The 17,970-nt window shown below is 38.4% G+C and overlaps 2 protein-coding genes across 4 annotated transcripts; both read right to left on the bottom strand.

Moving 5' to 3' along the window:
* Positions 1 to 766: 766 nt before the first annotated feature.
* On the bottom strand, positions 767 to 4,531 carry LOC125473480 (nudix hydrolase 23, chloroplastic-like). Of its 3 annotated transcripts, XR_007255362.1 has the most exons (9): positions 4,040 to 4,530; positions 3,357 to 3,488; positions 2,534 to 2,610; positions 2,293 to 2,428; positions 2,050 to 2,190; positions 1,903 to 1,961; positions 1,628 to 1,695; positions 1,136 to 1,395; positions 767 to 1,047 (listed from the first exon to the last, which is right to left on the bottom strand). XR_007255362.1 is itself a non-coding variant. In XM_048576347.1 (8 exons), the coding sequence occupies exons 1-7, from the start codon at positions 4,340 to 4,342 to the stop codon at positions 1,635 to 1,637; spliced, it is 909 nt and encodes a 302-aa protein (XP_048432304.1). In that variant the 5' UTR covers positions 4,343 to 4,531; the 3' UTR covers positions 1,083 to 1,389; positions 1,628 to 1,634. The 3 variants fall into 3 exon arrangements, 2 of the variants coding, with proteins under 2 accessions (XP_048432304.1, XP_048432303.1); XM_048576347.1 differs by lacking the exon at positions 767 to 1,047 and having other exon boundaries at positions 1,083 to 1,389; positions 4,040 to 4,531; XM_048576346.1 differs by lacking the exon at positions 767 to 1,047 and having other exon boundaries at positions 1,083 to 1,395.
* A 9,172-nt stretch (positions 4,532 to 13,703) lies between these two features.
* Positions 13,704 to 16,963, bottom strand: LOC125473567 (protein trichome birefringence-like). Its single transcript, XM_048576602.1, has 5 exons — positions 15,848 to 16,963; positions 15,250 to 15,442; positions 14,940 to 15,133; positions 14,692 to 14,850; positions 13,704 to 14,444 (listed from the first exon to the last, which is right to left on the bottom strand). Exons 1-5 carry the CDS (start codon positions 16,783 to 16,785, stop codon positions 14,075 to 14,077), a joined length of 1,854 nt encoding a protein of 617 aa, XP_048432559.1. The 5' UTR covers positions 16,786 to 16,963; the 3' UTR covers positions 13,704 to 14,074.
* Positions 16,964 to 17,970: the final 1,007 nt, after the last annotated feature.

Genomic DNA, 17,970 nt, shown 5'->3' with positions numbered 1-17,970 from the left:
TCGGTTCGGCCGGTTCTTGGTCATTCGAAACCGGAACCGGTTTGAACGGTTCTGTTCGGTTTTTCACTCAAAGTTGACTTTTCCGGTCAACACGGTTTTTTTCGATTTTTTTTCTTACGGTTCGATGCGGTTTTGCGGTTTGGCGGTTTTTATGCCCACCCCTAATTTCTATGCATTTACAAATTCAACTTTTACTTTGCATGGGCATTGAAAACTTCTGCCAATACTGAAAACTTCTGCTAATGTACTGTGGGCATTGATTACCCACCAGACTTTTCAACAACATTGATGTTGATTTTTTCTAATATGTCCGGAATACAAGACATTTTAAAAAAGCTAAAAATGAAAACTTTTCACCACTTGTATAATGATATTTAAAACTCCGACGTGTTTTGAGCACAAGAAAAATATCACACATTGTTGGAAATCTCGTTAGCATGTATTAATCTTTTGAGCTAATTAGAAAATGCCCCGTGAGCTTTTGGTTCACCTTAAAAAAGGACTCGACCTTTCAATTTTTCTGTATATTACCACCTATTAATTAATGATTAACGGGCAAGTATAATTCATTCAACAAAGTCTAAAAAGACATCGTATAAAATCATGTAGGCGGACATAAGGCCCTGAAACTTGGGAAAAAAAACTCAAGACGCCCCTGATGCATGCATAGCACAAGTAAAGGTTCTCATCTGCGGCAATCGCAAACAAATGCAAAACATACTGAAAATGACATCAACCAAATTTACTAAGTTTCAAAACCCTCCCAAAAAGAAAAGGTAAGATGATTCATCGCCTTGAAAACCATTATCGACCATCCAAATCAGACCAAAAACCCCTAAATCTGAGGTTTCTTGTACAATGTACTTTGAGTTGGCTGACATCAATTTCCAGTTAAGAAATGAGAGAATTCTTCAATGCGACTGTAACACCACCAAGTGTTGCAATTTACAGTACACATAGTATAACACTTATTTGAAACACGTACTTGTGAACACTGCACATGCTGTCACACCGAAAAATTCTTCAACGCGGAACCTTGATTATCACCTGAAAATAAATAAATCTTTGTTCCAAAATCAACATCAGTTGAAGAAAAATTTTCATTGATTTTTGAATCTCTGTTCAAGCTTTATACAGTTTGGTTCTCTACAGGAGAAGTGGGCATTTTGAGACAGAACTCCAGAACCATGCACATCTACCAACCGTACGGCTGAATAATTTGACATTATGCAGAATCCAAGTAGTAGAGCCAACATCCAATCTCCATCGGAACAGTGAGTTCTGGAGTTGGCAAAGATATATCGGCTCCATTTTTCTAGGAAGATACACTCCCTACTTCACCGATGTGCTTAAAAGTTTCAGCTCCAATTTTCAGACACCAACTGGGTTCTGCAACTGGCAAGCAACAAGATTATGAAAATCCAAAATGTGGATTCATCATTCATAACCGAAAGTAAAAAATATTGGATTTTGATAACACCACTTGAACAAACATATAGATGAAGACTATTTTAAGGGCATTGTAGACAGAGATAACGGACTGACCCGTTACTCAATACATTAGTGTTACAAACATCATACTTGTAGGTGGGCAAGGAATGCCAAAGATAAAGATATAATCACTCACCTTCTTGTCATGACTGTAGATGATAATCTAAAGTATAGGCATGACTGTCAGAAGGACTTGTGCCGGGCCTGAAAACAAACACCAAACATACAATATCAATAAGGATATATTCGATATTGGAAAGCATTCAACAGAAATCAAATTTGAACAGCTCAAAAATGCATAATTCAAATTTTAGAAGTGGCTGAATTGTTTTTATCCTTAAAATGCACTTGTTTCAGTATGGGAGTTGCGTTATTCTTTTCTAATTGGAAGATCATATTAACTGAACCTACCTTTTATTAATGGTACCATAGTGGAACTTGATCTTTCCGGCCCTTACATCTTCAACATACTGCAGCCACAAGAGATAAGAAACTGTGATATAAGATAAATGTCTAGAAGAAATCAAATATATGTTGGCATCTGAAAGACGTCCATACCAATTTTAAGGTAACAACCATTGACGAAAAAGACAGAGAATCAAAAGGTATCTCATCAAGTGCAAAAAGCCGGCATTCTGACGATTCTGGACCTGGTGAAAAATGGGGTGTCTTGAGCCTTGCTAAGAAAATTACATAAGTCTGCTCCAAAAAACACAAGAAGCAAAAACATCTTTATCAAGTGCACAGGAATTTGTTCATCTTTGAGGAAAAAGGTAAACAAAAGAGAAGTTTCTTGCTTACCTGGCCAATGAGTGGGATGTCCAACTGAGCAAAAGGCGACAACACCTCCACATCGGCACATGCTTCTTCCCAGGTTTCCCTGATGGCTCCTTCTGCAGCTGATTCCCCAATTTCCATGTAACCTGCAGGGAGAGTCCTAAATGACAACACCCAACAATTAAAACTATGATACACATCAAAGATACAATATAGTACATTCATCACTATGAAAAGTTGCCACTTTATTCATTTACAAACATACCAAAGGCCATATGATGGTTGAATCTTCCTTTTGCAAAGTAGGATCCTGTTATCATGCTCAATCAGACAACCCACAACCTGTAAGCATCAGTTGAACAATACGTAAATTAATGTCACATTTGAAATAAAACAATTCCTCCTAATATGCATATTACATATCATAAAAAGGACTAAACTTAGAGGACAAACAAAATCCTGTGTCCATAGGCTCTGGAACTTCAAACTCAAAACTGAGCACATAACATTTGTAAAGCTTCCTCCTTTTCAAATTCAACCATAGCATCTATTCTACATGTGCAATTACAGAAACTGACTCCAGTTGATGAAAAGAAGAAAAAAGTGAGCAGGACCAACTGATGAGTAGTACAAGCAGAGTTACATTAGAGAAAATTGGAGCATTGGGTTTGGATGAGGCTTTGAGGTGGTTTAGGATCGGCAAGGCTGTGAGATGGGGGTTGTACTAACCTCCAATTACTCTTACTAATAAATAAACGTATGTGAGAGTGCGCAGCAAATCTATTAGACAGAAATATCCTAAAAAGTATTTGCTGGGGAAAAGAACCAGGGTAGCCTTTCGGATTATCCAATCTGGTTTGACTGTAATACAACAGGTGAAGAAATAACACAGTTAAACTTATTTTTCATTACCATCAAAATCAGATTTTGGAATCAACAAAAACTTCTACGAAACAGTAAAGTGAAAAATTCCCAAATGCTACAAAGTTTGTTATAACCTGAAAAACTTAAGATCATTTTTTCATGGATTGGCACATGCACAACTCAATAATTCAATTGAAAAATAAACTCTAACTTGAATAGTATACCATTTTCGGGTTCTCATAGGCAATCCTCTCACAAACTGTGCAAATAGCTCTTATCTTCTCCTCACCGTTGGGTATCTCATGCTTTGTTGGACCACCACACAACTGGCAGAAATTAATCTTACGAGCATTGCCCTTCATAGGAATAGAAAATAAATTTGTAAAGAAAGTATGAATCAATAAACAAAAAGAAAATTTAGACAAGCAAACATGAAACGCTCACTTTGGCTTGTAATCTATAATATATAACATCGAGTATTTGTTGTAGAAAACATAGATGATGACTTGTTAAAGCTTAAGCAAATGGGAAAAGCTGCAATCTTTATACACCCCACTTTGATTCCATAGCTTATTTACTTGGTACAATCCATTGTCCTTATGAGCCATGTCTACCAATTTTTCTTGCAAATACTACAAATGAAGCCAAAGGGATGCCAAAAGAAACTTCTAATTACCCAATATACTCAAATCAAGAGGTCAACCAAATCTGTCCTCGATTGTAAACTAGATATAAACATGTGGTTTAGTTTCAAATTTTCAACAGCTAACAAAAACCCACAACGCCAGCATCAAACCAACCAAAACTCACCAGAACCCACCAAATAAATTGAACATCCAAACACAAAATCCATATCAAACCCAACATTCAAGGAAAAAGAGAGGCAAAAAAGAAAACAGAGGCTTACAGCAGACTGAACCGCAGCTGAAGAAGAAGGGACACCTGGGTTCGACCCAGAAGGAGCCGACGACATGCTGAGAGCTCCGAAACGATGGCGGCGAGTGGAGGACGACCAAGTGGCGGTGGCTGTGGGCAATAATGTTGAGGAAGAAGACGAATAAGATAATAAAGGGTTAAAGCAGGTGGAGGTGGAGAGGAAGGAGAGGCTACCACTTGTAGTAGAACTACTAGTACAAGTATTAGAATATGGCTTCCAGCGATGAGAAACGAAGCCTGACGAACAGCCCAAGATCTGTCTGGTTTTTAGCATTATTTTTTTACCAGAAGATTATCAAAAACCCAATAGCTTCAATCAACCCCAAGTTATAGAGAGTGGGGTTCGCAGAAACGAGATTACAACAATACCAATATCCTTTTTCTTTAATTTTTTTCTTTTTTATTCTTTGCACATCTAGTGTAAACATTTTCACCCTTAAAAAAGCCGCAGTGAGAGCAAGTCCATCGTGTGCTCCAGCCCGAGGGACAGGCGCAGGAACAGGGCCATGTAGCCCTAGTGATGAAGCCCAGCATGTGCTGGTGAGCGAGCCCGAGCAGGCCCGAGCGAGAGGCCCGGCGATTCGTGCCGGCCCGAGCGCCCGAAAGCAATGTGACGTGGACTAACCGTCAGGATGACGTCAGCCATAATATAAAATTAATAATAAATTAATAAATTGATAAAAATTTAAAAAAATGTAAAACCCGGCAGGCTTCAAACTCAACGACTCTCACCGAAGTTCGTCGCCGAGGCTGATGATACACCCACAGATAAATGGGAGAGATCCAATCCCTCCTCCACCGCAGCTGCCACCACACCCCACATCGCCTTTGCCTCCACGCACTCGCGATCCCCCTCCTTCCACTTGTGCGCCCAGATCGCACGATTTGGGATTTGTTTTTGGGGGAGAGAGAGAGAGAGATTTTAACCAAGGAGTTGGCAATCCTTTACCTACTTAACTAAGGAAAAACTATGAATTTTTGCACGGATTGACTATTGATGTTGTCAGAGTCTGAGGCCCTGCCTCCGGAGCTCAAGTGAGAGAAAGTTGCTGAGCTTGAAAAAGAAAGAAAAAGAAAACACATAGCTTTTGGAATGGTGCATTGGCACCATGTGAAAAGAAGAAAATAATAATAATAAAAAAAGGTTTTGGTAAGGTGCATCGGCACCATGTGAAAAACATAAACAAAGGTTTTGGGAATGGTGTGCTGCACCATGTGAAAAGAAAAAAATTTAAAAAAAAATTAATAGAAAGTGGTACAACAAGACCGATTAAAAATCCTATCTGAAATTACAAATAAATTATTTTGTATTATTTAAAAAAATACTAATATTTTATTGCCTATTGCCAGAGCTATTTAGTGTGGGGGTGGAGATGCAAAAGGCAGTTAGTGTTCATTAAGGGCAATTGTTGTTCACTGGGTGGATTAAATAGTGAATAACCCGGGGGAGCCTTAGCAACAGTGGAACTGCTCTAATAGGCAATTCAATTCCCCTACCCGCCTTTGTGAACTGTAAGTACTTAAGTGTATCTTTATCTTTTAATTGAATAGTCCAGACAATTCATATTAAAATATAATTAATTCTTTTTTATAAAACAATAAAAGGTAAATTTTGGGATGATAATAAAAAATTTGTTGAAAGTATTTGAAAATATTGAAATATGGTGTAAGGTAGGAGAACATGGTTAGGTATTTACAGAAAAAAATATTTTTATACTTTATGTGTTTTTAATTAACTTTTTTTTATAGTTTTTTATTAATTTTGTTTATTGTAACTGACATCAGCCTTGCGTCACATGACCTAGGGGCTAGGTTGGTCGAATTTAGCCTAGGTGAGCAACTAGGCACCCCAACGGCCCAGTTGATTGGAATGGGGTGGAGGAGTTTTGGGGGAGGGAAGGAGGGAGGGGACCCTGGGGATTTGAGAGGGGTAGGAGTGCTCTAAAGGCCCCACTTAGCAATAGGCAATTCAATCCTCTCAAGTAAATAGTAACCATCTTTAATAAACATTAGTTATCTATTACATCTCCACCCCTAAACTATATAGCACAAGCAATTCGTATTAAAATGTTAGTATTTTATTATTATATAAAATAATAAAAATTTATTCTATTTTTTAATTTTTGATAGGATTTTATTTCAAATAAAGTACCAAATTAAAAAAAAAAACAAATTAAATAAAATAATACATATTTATATTGATTTTTTTTTATTTTAATTCATTTTTAATATTTTAAAAAAAAATTAAAGCTGGAAATCAAACGGTCCAGATTATGCCACATCATCTAGTCGTTGGGGGAGGTTTGAATATTTTTTTACCGATGGAAATCCAACGGCCTAGAAAAAATAGCAATTGGAAATCCAATGGCTTGGAAGAAGCCACGTTGCTTCTAGCAACGGTAACTAAGTGGACTGCCATGCGGGCCCCATCTCTGAAATGTTGTCGGAGGCACGCCGCATTGCTTCAAGCTTTTTTTTATTTTCATAAAATGAAAAAGTTAACGGCAGGTAGTTTATAATTTTAATTTTACTTATCCTTTGTTTATATGCTATGTTTAAAATATTGATATGAAAATTTGTGAAACTAGCAATGAATGTATTGGTATTGGTTACATTCGATGAATTTTTTTAAAAAACCATGCAAATTTAAAATAAAACTTTAGGAATGTCGCATGACATGTTAGTTGAAATCTAAGAGTTTCTCATATATGGGTTGAAGTTTAAAATTTATTAACAAGTGTATTTTCCGTCCCCTAAATACAATGTAGGCCCAAGAAAAGGCTCAATCAAGGCCCAAGGAAAGAAGAAAATACCAAGACCCAAAGGAAAAAGGGAGGACCAGGTCATTGATGGATGGAGGAAACCTTTATATATGATAGACCCTATTTTGCAATGCTAGGCTCAGTGTTAGGCACGCAATGCTAGGCGAAATGCTAGGCATGCAATTCTATGTGCGGTGCTAAGCATGTAGTGTGAGGAGAGGTGCTAGCCAATGTTAGGCAGCGTACTAGGCATGCAGTGCTAGGGATATAGTTCTAGGCGAGGTAACTAGGCATGCAGTGCTAGGCATATAATTATAGATGAGGTACTACAGGCAGTGCTAGGCGTACATGATGCTATATTGAGACCACTAGACCGGGGTGCTCTAATTAGACCACCAGATCAGTATGTTACACTGGAACCATTAAAGTGCTAGGCTTAGTGTTACGCATCCAGATTGCTTAGTTGATGCATGTCAGTGAAGGTTCAACCCTATTATGTAGTCTTCATAAAGTCAAAAGACTACATACTAGGGCTAAGGCATGTGCAGTGAAAAAAGGTTAGTTGATGACTGGGAAGCTGGTGAACAAAGTCCGATGAATGACAGTTAAAACTATAATGATCCTAAGGTTGTGGTGACACCTCAACTAAGAAGATACCAAATTCCACAAAAGCATCTTCTCTTCCAAGACTTTAAGTCCATAAATGAATACAACTTTGAAGTTCATAGAATCCGATCACTGGTTAAGTTCTATAAAGTGGAATTAACAGAATCAAATCTCCTGGAGAATACATATTCGACCTTCCATACCACCAATATTGTCCTGCAGCAATAATATAGGGCACAAAAGTTTACCAAATTTTCAGATTTGAGCTCTATTTTACTTCTCGCTGAAATGCTGAACCAGCTTTTGATGAAGAATTATCAAGCTCGACCCACTAGCTCGAGCGCTACGCCTGAAGCACATACGACCAATTCTAGCAGCCACAAACGATGAAAGAATCATTATGGCTGTGGTATTGGCCTAAGGTCAACATAGTCAAGGCCCATCCAAGGAGGAAATTTGACCCAGAAGCGCCAACCCCTTGCCCCGAAGGCCCTAAACTTCAAGAACAAGGGAAAAGCTACCGTTCAATCAGATTCCATTAAAATGGACATGTGCTACCGATGTGGATCAAAGGAACATTGGTCACGCGTATGTTGAGCTACCCCCTAGGCTATTGCCAAGTATCATTCCCATCGTGAGTCTAACTTTGCACATGTGGACCATCTTGAAAATGCTACTACATCCATGGAAACATCAGATTTTCAGGAGGCATCAGCTTCTATGGACGAATAATTTTTATTCTTTTAGACATGTTTTTGGGGTGTTTTACCCCTAGTGGCCGAACTCACTAGGAGTGGCCAGACCCCCGCCCCCTTTTAGGTTTATGGTTTAATTTTTGGGTAATTTTTCTAAGTATTTGGAATAATTTGTTTGGTTTTGGTTTGTTTTGAATTATGGATAATTATTTTATGATTATTATTTCTCAAATTGATTAATTGAATGAATGGAATTATATTAATGCATGTGACCAATTCAATCAATTTATTTCTAGGTATGTCTGGTGGCGAAGTTAGTTGTATGTCTACCTAAGAAAGCACATATGACGACTCTCTCAGGCTCATTCAACCTAATTGAAGGATACGGAAAGCCCCCGTATTATGCTGTCTAATGGTACAATCTTAACCATTAAAGAGGCCCTCTATTCTCAACGTTCCGGAATAACGTTGCTGAGTTTTAGAGATATTCAAGATAATCAATATCATATTGAAACCGCTGAAGATAATGGTTCTGAATTTCTTTGTATTATTTATACGAGTATGGCCAGAAGTATATTCACGAGAAGTTAGAATGTCCCCCAAGTGGGTTGTATATAACAACCATTCACAACATAGAAGCCCACCATGTGACCGGCTGAGCACTTTGCTGCTTTAGCATGACCTTATAGGACATCCCGGACGTGATATGATGCGTCGTATCCTCAAATCATCACATGGCATCATTTACCTCCATCTGTTAGATTCCTGCCATGCAAAGTGTGCTCTTCAGGGAAGTTGAATACTTAACCTTCACATACAAAGATTATTCACAACCCCCCTAAGTTTCTTCAAAAGATTTAAGGGGGTATTTGTGGACCTATTGAACCAACATGCAGACCATTTAGATACTTTATGGTGTTGGTTGATGCATCGACACGATGGTCACATGTTTTATTGTTGTCCACACGCAACGCTGCATTTGCGAAACTCCTAGCATAAATTATTAAGATAAGGGCTCACCACCCTGATTATTCAATCAAGTCGATTCGACTGAATAATGCTGGAAAGTTTACATCACAGACTTTTGACAATTATTGCATGTCAATAAGGTTGAAGTTGAACATCATGTACCCTATGTTCACACCCAAAACGGCCTAGCAAAAGCTTTCATAAGGCTCTTTCAATTGATAGCTCAGACTTTAGTTATGCGAACCAAACTGCCGATATCTGCCTAGGGCTATGCAATATAGCACACAGCCATACTGGTCCACCTAAGGTCCATAGCTACCCAACCTCATTCATCGTTACAATTGGTCACTGGATACGAGCTTGACGTCTTGCATTTACGTGTGTTTGGGTGCACAATCTATATGCCAATAGCACCGCCACTACGTACCAAAATGGATCCTTAGAGAAAAATGGGAATCTATGTTGGTTATGATTCGCCATCTGTTATTCGCTACTTAGAGCCTTTGACAGGAGATCTCTTTACCACACGTTTTGCAGATTGTCACTTTGATGAGACAGTTTTCCCATTGTTATGAGAGATAAGCATGTTAATGTTCCTGGAGAACGCTGTGAATTGTCATGGTATATTCCCACTATGTCTCATTTCGATCCCCGTACTACCCAGTCTGAAAGTGAGGTGCGACGAATTATAGATCTTCAAAGCATTGCTCAAAAGCATGTCGGATACTTTTACTGATCTAACTAAAGTTACAAGATCACATATACCTGTTGTAAACGTACCTGCAAGGATAGATGTACCCTGCATATGTCGTAACACCGCCTGGGAAGGCCAGACCGTCTCGAAAGGTGAGGAGGCATCACCTTCCACGCAGCCTGGTATATTAACGGCTAGCTAATCATCTGCTCCGACCCTAAAGCATGGCAGACCCCTTGATTCAAATGATTCATAACCCCGGAAGAAGAAATTGGCACCAACTAGTAACCTTAGTTTGAATCGGACCATCGCTCATTCATATGTTCCAACGCATGAGATTATTCTAGATTACGGTGATGTCTTAGACGAGACAACCCGACCTCCCGAGAATCGCAAAATTTCGGTCCACTACGCAGTATTGGATGAAGTTTGGAATCAAAACGAGATGATTGTCGATGATGCATTTGCATACATAGTAGCTACTGACATCATGCTTAGCGATGACATTAAACCACGTTTCATTGATGAATGTTGACGTAAAACAGATTGGTCAAACTAGAAACAAGCAATCCAGGTCGAACTCGATTTGCGTGTGAAACACAAGATGTTTTGGTATGTAGCTTCTATTCCACCACATGTGAAGCCCGTGGGCTACAAGTGAGTTTTTGTGAGGAAGCGTAATGAGAAAAATGAAATAGTGCGATACAAAGCACACCTCGTAGAGTAAGGCTTCTCTCAATGCCTTGGGATTGATTACGAGGAGACGTATTCCTCGTAATTGACGTCATAACGTTCCGCTACCTAATTAGTTTGGTAGTTTCCGAAAAATTGAATATGCAACTTATGGACGTGGTAACCACGTGTCTCTATGGGGATCTAGATACGGAAATCTACGTGAAAATTCTAGAAGGACTTCCATTAATTGGTTCAAATAGTTCTAGACCACAGAACACTCTCTCGATTAGATTGAGGAGTTCACTCTACGGATTAAAATAATCTTGGTGGATGTGGTATAACCGTCTGAGTGAATATTTGACAAGTCAGGGTTTATGAACAACAAATTATGCCCATGCGTATTCATAAAGAAGTCACATTATGGATTTACAATCGTTGCAGTTTATGTCGACGACATGAACCTCATCGAAACTTCTGTGAAGCTTGAGGAAATTGCCGCGCACTGGAAATCGAAATTTAAGATGAAAAATCTTGGGAAAACTCTATATTACCTTGGCCTAGAGATCGAGCATTGCTCAGATGGAATTCTAGTACATCAATTGAACTACACCCAGAATGTGTTGCGTCATTTTAATAAGGATAAAGCAAAGCCTTCAAGTACTCTTATGGTCGTCCGGATTCTAGATGATAAACGAGATCCCTTCCGTCCTAAGGAGGATGAGGAAAAGATTTTGGAGCCTGAAGTTTCATACCTAAGTGCAATTGGGGCTTTATTGTACTTGGCTCAATGCACTAGACCCGACATCTCATTCGCTGTTAATCTTATGGCTAGATACAGCAATGCACCTACACGCAGACACTAGAATGGTGTTGAAGACATTTTCCACTACCTCAAATGTACAACAGATTTGGGCTCGTTGTACACCCACGAATCCTCGAGAAGAGCTGTCGCCCTCTCGGTCCTCGAATTGATTCATGCCTTATTGGTTACACAAATGCTGGATATCTGTCTAACTCACATATGGAACGTTCTCAAACGGGCTATGTCTTTACTGTTGGAAACACCGCTATATCTTGGAGGTCTACCAAGCAAACGCTAGTTGCAACTTCTTCGAACCATATTGAGATTCTCGCCATGCATGAAGCATCACATGAGTGCTTTTGGTTGAGAGCAGTTATGGAACATATTCGAAACACTAGTAGTCTTACTTCCGTCGTTGACTTTCGTACAACGATCTTTGAAGACAATGCAGCATGTATCGAGCAGTTAAATAAGGGATACATCAAGGGAGACAACACCAAGCATATAGCGCCAAAATTCTTTTACTCTCACCAGCAACAACAGCATCAAAACATTACAGTCAAGCAAATCCGTTCCCAGGACAACCTGGCCGATCTCTTCACCAAGTCATATCCCAAGTCTACTTTTCAGAAGCTAGTCGAAGGAATCTGTATGTGTAAATTATCTTAATTGAATTACTTATAGTTCTCTTATTTGGAAGTTATGTCTAACTCAGGGAGAGTATCCTCAAACATACTCACTTGATCTTAATGTACTTTTTTTCCTACGATTAGGAGCATTTTTCCCCGCTGGGTTTTTTCTACCTAACGAGGTTTTATGAGGCACCCACCCTGGGATGATCATATTCCGTTGAGTTCACTACTTTTGTCCTGTTTGACATTTGTTTTAGACATTATGCATACTTCTAACTTTTCTCCTTAATCTATGAGTTTTTTTCTCATCTTAGATTTTACCATAGCAAGGTTTTGTGAGTTTTACTACAAATGCATACTTTCTTAAGGTTTTGTGTCATCGACTTCATCAATTGTTCTACCTTATCTGCTGAAGATCTGATGCGATGATTGTTTGAGTATTTACACACTCAAGAGGGAGTGTTGCAGTCATATTTAGTATATGAATATGATTGTGTAAATTCTAGTGGATCTAAGAATATCTCTTATATTCTTATTAGGAGCTGATTATCTATTAAGAGTTGTAAGGGTAAGGATTTTACCTATCTTACTCCTATAAATAAAGGCACAATGAGATGATACAACACATACCTCACAATTAAATCTCTCTTCTCTCTCTCTTATTGCCACTGGTCTCCCTCTCTTTATTCCCTTAGAATAGCTCAATTAAATAGGTCTGCAAGCAAAACTATTAATAAAATGACAAAAAAGAATTGATATTCGCTAGTGTAAAAAATATATCATAGATAAGCATATGTGTTCAAATATGAACGACTGAAAATTTGACCCGTCTCATCCCATCACATAAATATTGCACCAAACAACAGATGGAACAGAGGTAAGTTAGTCATTTAATCTTTTTGTTCCATTCGCCATGCGCTTACTAAACACAGAACGGAACAACCGTCTTGTTCCATCCTGCGCATACCAAACATAACACGAAACCTTCGTTCCGTCCTGTCTGTGTACCAAACAGTACCCCAAGGAACCCCACAGTTGGGCATGATATACTAAGCCACCATGGCCGTTGTGTTAATATAAAATTAAGGTTGTTTGGATGTGCTTTTAAAATGACTGAAAACACCTTTTGTGAAAATATTTTTGAAAACAGTCTTTAGTAAAAATAGTAGTAAATCTTAGAAAATCACCTAAAGTGCTTCTTGGAAGAAGTGCACAACTAGAGCTTCTTGTAAAAAGCACTTAAAGTACTTTTGGAACCCAAAAACATTTTCTCTAAAAACGCTTTCAGTCATTTTAAAAGCACATCCAAACAAATCCTTAATCACATTAATTAGGATGAAAATTATGGTTTAACATTTCTTGAAGCCAAACAATTTGCCGCTCACACCGGTGGTCAATGGTAGCTATAGTACAATTACACGTGTCAACCGCTAAGAAATTATATTCAAACATGAAACCTGAACTGCCTAACTTTTGACTTATGGCCACGCATCCCACGTGACACGTTTGAAAAAGTTCTTGGCCATAAACCTCCTAATCAACTATTTAACAATGTATTACCAGATTAATTCTATTATCATCAGTATGTCCTCATCAAGAGCAGTAAACAGCCTGCAACTTTAAGGTACAAACAATCACAGATCCATCACGGATATGCTAAAGTTATAAAGAACTGGAAGAAATTAAACAAAAACAACGAACAAGATCAAATAGGAAATGGAGCGTGCATGGGAAAAAAAAATGGTGTTCGGTTATCATTTCGCAGGTTATTTAGAAAGATATTGAAAGAATAAGCAAGACTTAACAGAAACTAAACAAATTAAATAATTAATAGAGGATAGAAATTTACAATTCTACAAGCCTGTGATTTTTTGGGCTAATAAGAAAGAAATTTACAAGTGAAAATTGCATCACTGGCTAAAATAACTCCCTACGCTCTTTTCACTCTTCCCCTTGCTCTCTTCATTCATATAAACAAATAAGTTTATGCATTTTGATCACATAACTTGTAGAATAAGTTACTCTTCGTCGGATCTTTGCTTCGATGCTTTACATCGATAATGTTGAAAAAAGGGCAGGAAAAAAGAGAGTATACTGCTCACTGTGATTTAGATCACTCAATGTTTGAGTATGAATGAATGTGGCCCTTTAAGTTTAGTGTGACATTTTACCTATGCTCTCTTCTTCTGCTGTTGCAGTTGCTGCTGCTTATTTTGGTACAGCTTTACTAGTAGCTCGGCGTAGAGAACCTCATTCCATGCGTCAGGAACACCAGGAAGGCACCAATGGCTGCAGTCCTGGAAGCTCTTAGGTGATGTCCTTTCTTCCTTGGACAGTTTTTGCTTCCGGTAGATTGACGGGTGACCATCCTTCCGGAAATCTGTCATTCTTGTGATATTGAGATATGTGACATGGCTTTTCATGTTTCTCAACACCTTCTCCAGTACCAGCATCTTGGGCGGGTACGGTCTCAGATACTCCTCATTGAAGATGGGAACTGTCTCACTGTCGCATTGGCCACCAGAATTCCACTGCCCACCACTGTCGGAGGAAAAATAAATACAAATCTCAATTATTTTCATGTACATAAGAGTTGCTTAATTTTGACCATATTCTGAAGGAAACAGCAATGAACATATTCATGTTCATTTCTTTACTTCTCAATTGGTAATTCAAAGGCCATAATGTTGATGCAATATCATGAGCATCGGCACACAAATAAGCAGGGAAACTTATAATGCAATGCATTATCACTATCTAGGTTAAACTATGATTACTTCAAGTTTACCTGAAATGGGAAGCAGAATAGCCCCGAAAGAAGACAATACTTTTCTTCGGATCAACCTTGGCATCAACCCATCTTGCCCACGTAGTTAAAGCTTTCCGAAACGCCTCAAGAACATTCAATTCACCATAGACATGGCTACCTTCTTGGTAATAGTCTTTCCTGCAAATTTTATGCTATTTTAGTTCCAATGGCCAGAGTCTACACTACAAACCTAGATATTATTTGAATTAAGATGGTAATAAACTTACCCTTTGGATGTTTTCTCATGAGTCCACCAGTGTCCGGTGTTGAAGATGACGATATCAGCATCTTTATATAGATCGGAAGATCTCCCTACTAAGTCAAGACGAAGTGTTTCTCTCTTTGATCCATCTTTCTCCGGCATTTCCCATTCTCGAACTAAGAAGGGAGACACGAAGAACTCCACCGTGCAGTTATAGTCCTGCCAATCCATTCAATTTAAACAAGAATAGCACATAAGTTTCAACAAATAGATGAAGTGTTGCCTCAACCCAATATAAGAATAAGTTGAAGAATTGATTAATCGAATTAACCTACTTTGAATATGAAGGAATACGAAGCTTCCCCACGAAAATGGGTTCTCCCATTGGCTTCAAAAACCTTGCTCTTATCTTTCACCGAGTTTCTAAGGATGCAAACCAGAGACTCCCACATATTCCTATTCAGAGAATCACCAACGAATACCAGGCGCTTTCCTCTCAACAACTCCAACATATGACTTCCATCCAACCTGGTCATAAAACCCATTTCATATTAACATGTCTTCGTCAAGCAAAACCCAAAGATTTAGTCACGGATCATTTTCAACCGATATACAGAGAAAAACCCTAACTTTCTTAATCAAAATATCTTACGAGACTAGAACTAAGGCCTAAAATTCCGATATCGAAAGCCGAAAATTCCCAGTTTCAGAAACTTGAAACAATGCCAAAAACAGAAGCAAAATTCTAATATCTAAAACTGAAAATCGACAACAGATCAACATGAACTTTGATTAATCAAAACCCAATAACCCAATAAGCATCTAAGTAGATCAAAAGCCAATCCAAGTACAATATTATTCACATAAAAATGGTACCCAAAAAAAAGAATTTATTAAACTTCCAACAAGTAAATTTACAATTTGATCACATACCTTGGTAAAGTGCAATCCTTGGGCTTCCATTTGAATTTTTGGTAATCCTTATCAGGTCTGCCATTGAGAATACAATTGAACTGTTCATCGATCAGAGGACAAGACCCAGGTTTGTATAGCGGATACGAATCGTCCTTCACCCACTCTCCATGTAGCATATCACAATTCATCAAAGACTTCACCAAATCATCACTCCCCTGCTTCCCCTGCTCCGCCGGCACGCCGGAATTCGTTTCATTGCTCTGTTTTTTCAACAGGGGAGCAGTTAAATTCTTCTCTACACCCTTCTCTGCAACACTCTTGTTCGCGGAAATCGAATTCGGTGCCGGATCGGCGCTTCCATTCCCGGCCGCCACCGGGGTTTTTGGGGCGGTGGTTCCGGTCTGATTGGCTGTAAAAACTGTGGCATTCTCAGAATTGTGAGTGTTGTCGGTCTGGTTTTTCAAACGGGTTGTCGGTTCAGGTGAAGTAGTACTATTCTTGGGTGTGACTAGAGGTATTGGCTGGACGTTTGAGGTCTGATTCGGGTTCAAAATAGTGGGTTGTTTATTCACAGTGGCAGATGCTGCGGGGGCGGCGGTGGTGTTAGCAGATCTAGACAGCTCTGTTTGCGGCGGAGGAGAAAAAACGGTTCGATCTTGCTGCGGCGGAGATGAAGAAGTACCATTGGGGAAGAAGAAGGAGAAAAGTGAATTGCTCGAACCAGAAGTGGAAGTAGTAGAATTTGAAGTAGTGATAATGCTTGCAAAATATGGAGAAGTGTAGTTCGCGGAGGGATTGAAGGTCATGAAAACAGTCAAGGCGATGAAAGCAAACATGATGCCATATGCAAAAGCCACGGTGTTTCTGGTGTTGAGGATAGAGAAGAGACTGTTGACGTCCGAGATCAGAGTTCCGCCCTTGATGGGGAGGTGCTGCTGCTTCGTGACCTCTGCCATGGATGCGGTGGTTGTGTTTGCTTTTTTGTGGAATGTGGAGGAAGATGTGCGAAAGTGGGAGAGTTTGGCACTTTGGAGAGAGAAAGAATGGATGAACTGGTGCTGCTTCTAGAGAGAAAAAGAGAGGAAAGAGAGTTTGGGTTGTGCGAGAACCGTCAAGTGAATAACACTATAATTCGAGAGAGGAACAGTGGAGGTGACTCTGTTTGAGAACAATGGCAGGCATGTTAGGATATTTAACGGTAACGCTATAACATCAAATTTTTAAATAAAATTTATTTAAATAATATGTTATTAGTAAAAAACTAAAAATACTATTCGATATTTAAATAATAATTCAATTATCTGTAAAGAAAAAATATATATATCAATTATTTACAAAATTACATTATTTGATTTATAAAATTTGATCTTTTTGGCATTAACGACTTTGACCTTATGATTTGGGAGTAATTACAAGAGTGCCAAATATTCTCTTGACAGTGGTACACGTAGTACGGATCGATTAATATAACTTCCTGCTGCTTTTGACGCGTGGAGGTCGGAGAGAGTAAAGAGGTAAAGGAATTAATTAATTAAATTAAAAGTTTAAAACACCGACCTTCTTTACCGTGTTTTGTGGCCTGATTGTTGGGGGTTGCCCTTTGCACTCTAAAAAAGTACATATTTTGTGAGTTAATCTTACCTTGTGATTGCATGTGGTTCAATTTTTTTGTGGACAGGATGTTGAACTTTCATTCATGTGTTTTGAAAACTCTATATTCTTTAATTATTGTTTCGAATCCTTCTCCTTAATAATAAGAAAAGGATAATATTAGAGAGATTAAATTTGTAAATCAAATAATATAGTTGTTGATGATTGAATTATTACTTAAGCATTGATTAACGTGTTTAATTTTTATTAGTGACACGTCATTTAGTCTGCAAATTAGGTTTAAAATTTTATTTTCCGTAACATTACCCATAAAAGAATTTTTTTAAAAAATCTTACCTCTTGCCTGTGTTATGAAAAGAAATCAATTGGATGCGGATGTTGAACAAAATCAACAATCTTGAATTTGAGAGGCAAATTGTGTTTGAATTTGTATGGAACGTGTGTCGGAAAGAAAGAGGTTGTGTGTGTCTTTTGATGTGTTCTGGCTTATACCTAGGCATTAGTGGCCTAATTAGGAAAATGCTATCTTA

This window comes from the organism of the source record quoted next, unplaced genomic scaffold (genome assembly GCF_019419815.1).
Source record: "Pyrus x bretschneideri cultivar Hongxiangsu unplaced genomic scaffold, Pyrus_bretschneideri_v1 Contig9, whole genome shotgun sequence".
Taxonomy (NCBI): domain Eukaryota; kingdom Viridiplantae; phylum Streptophyta; class Magnoliopsida; order Rosales; family Rosaceae; genus Pyrus; species Pyrus x bretschneideri.
This window is presented reverse-complemented; position numbering and strand designations above follow the sequence as displayed.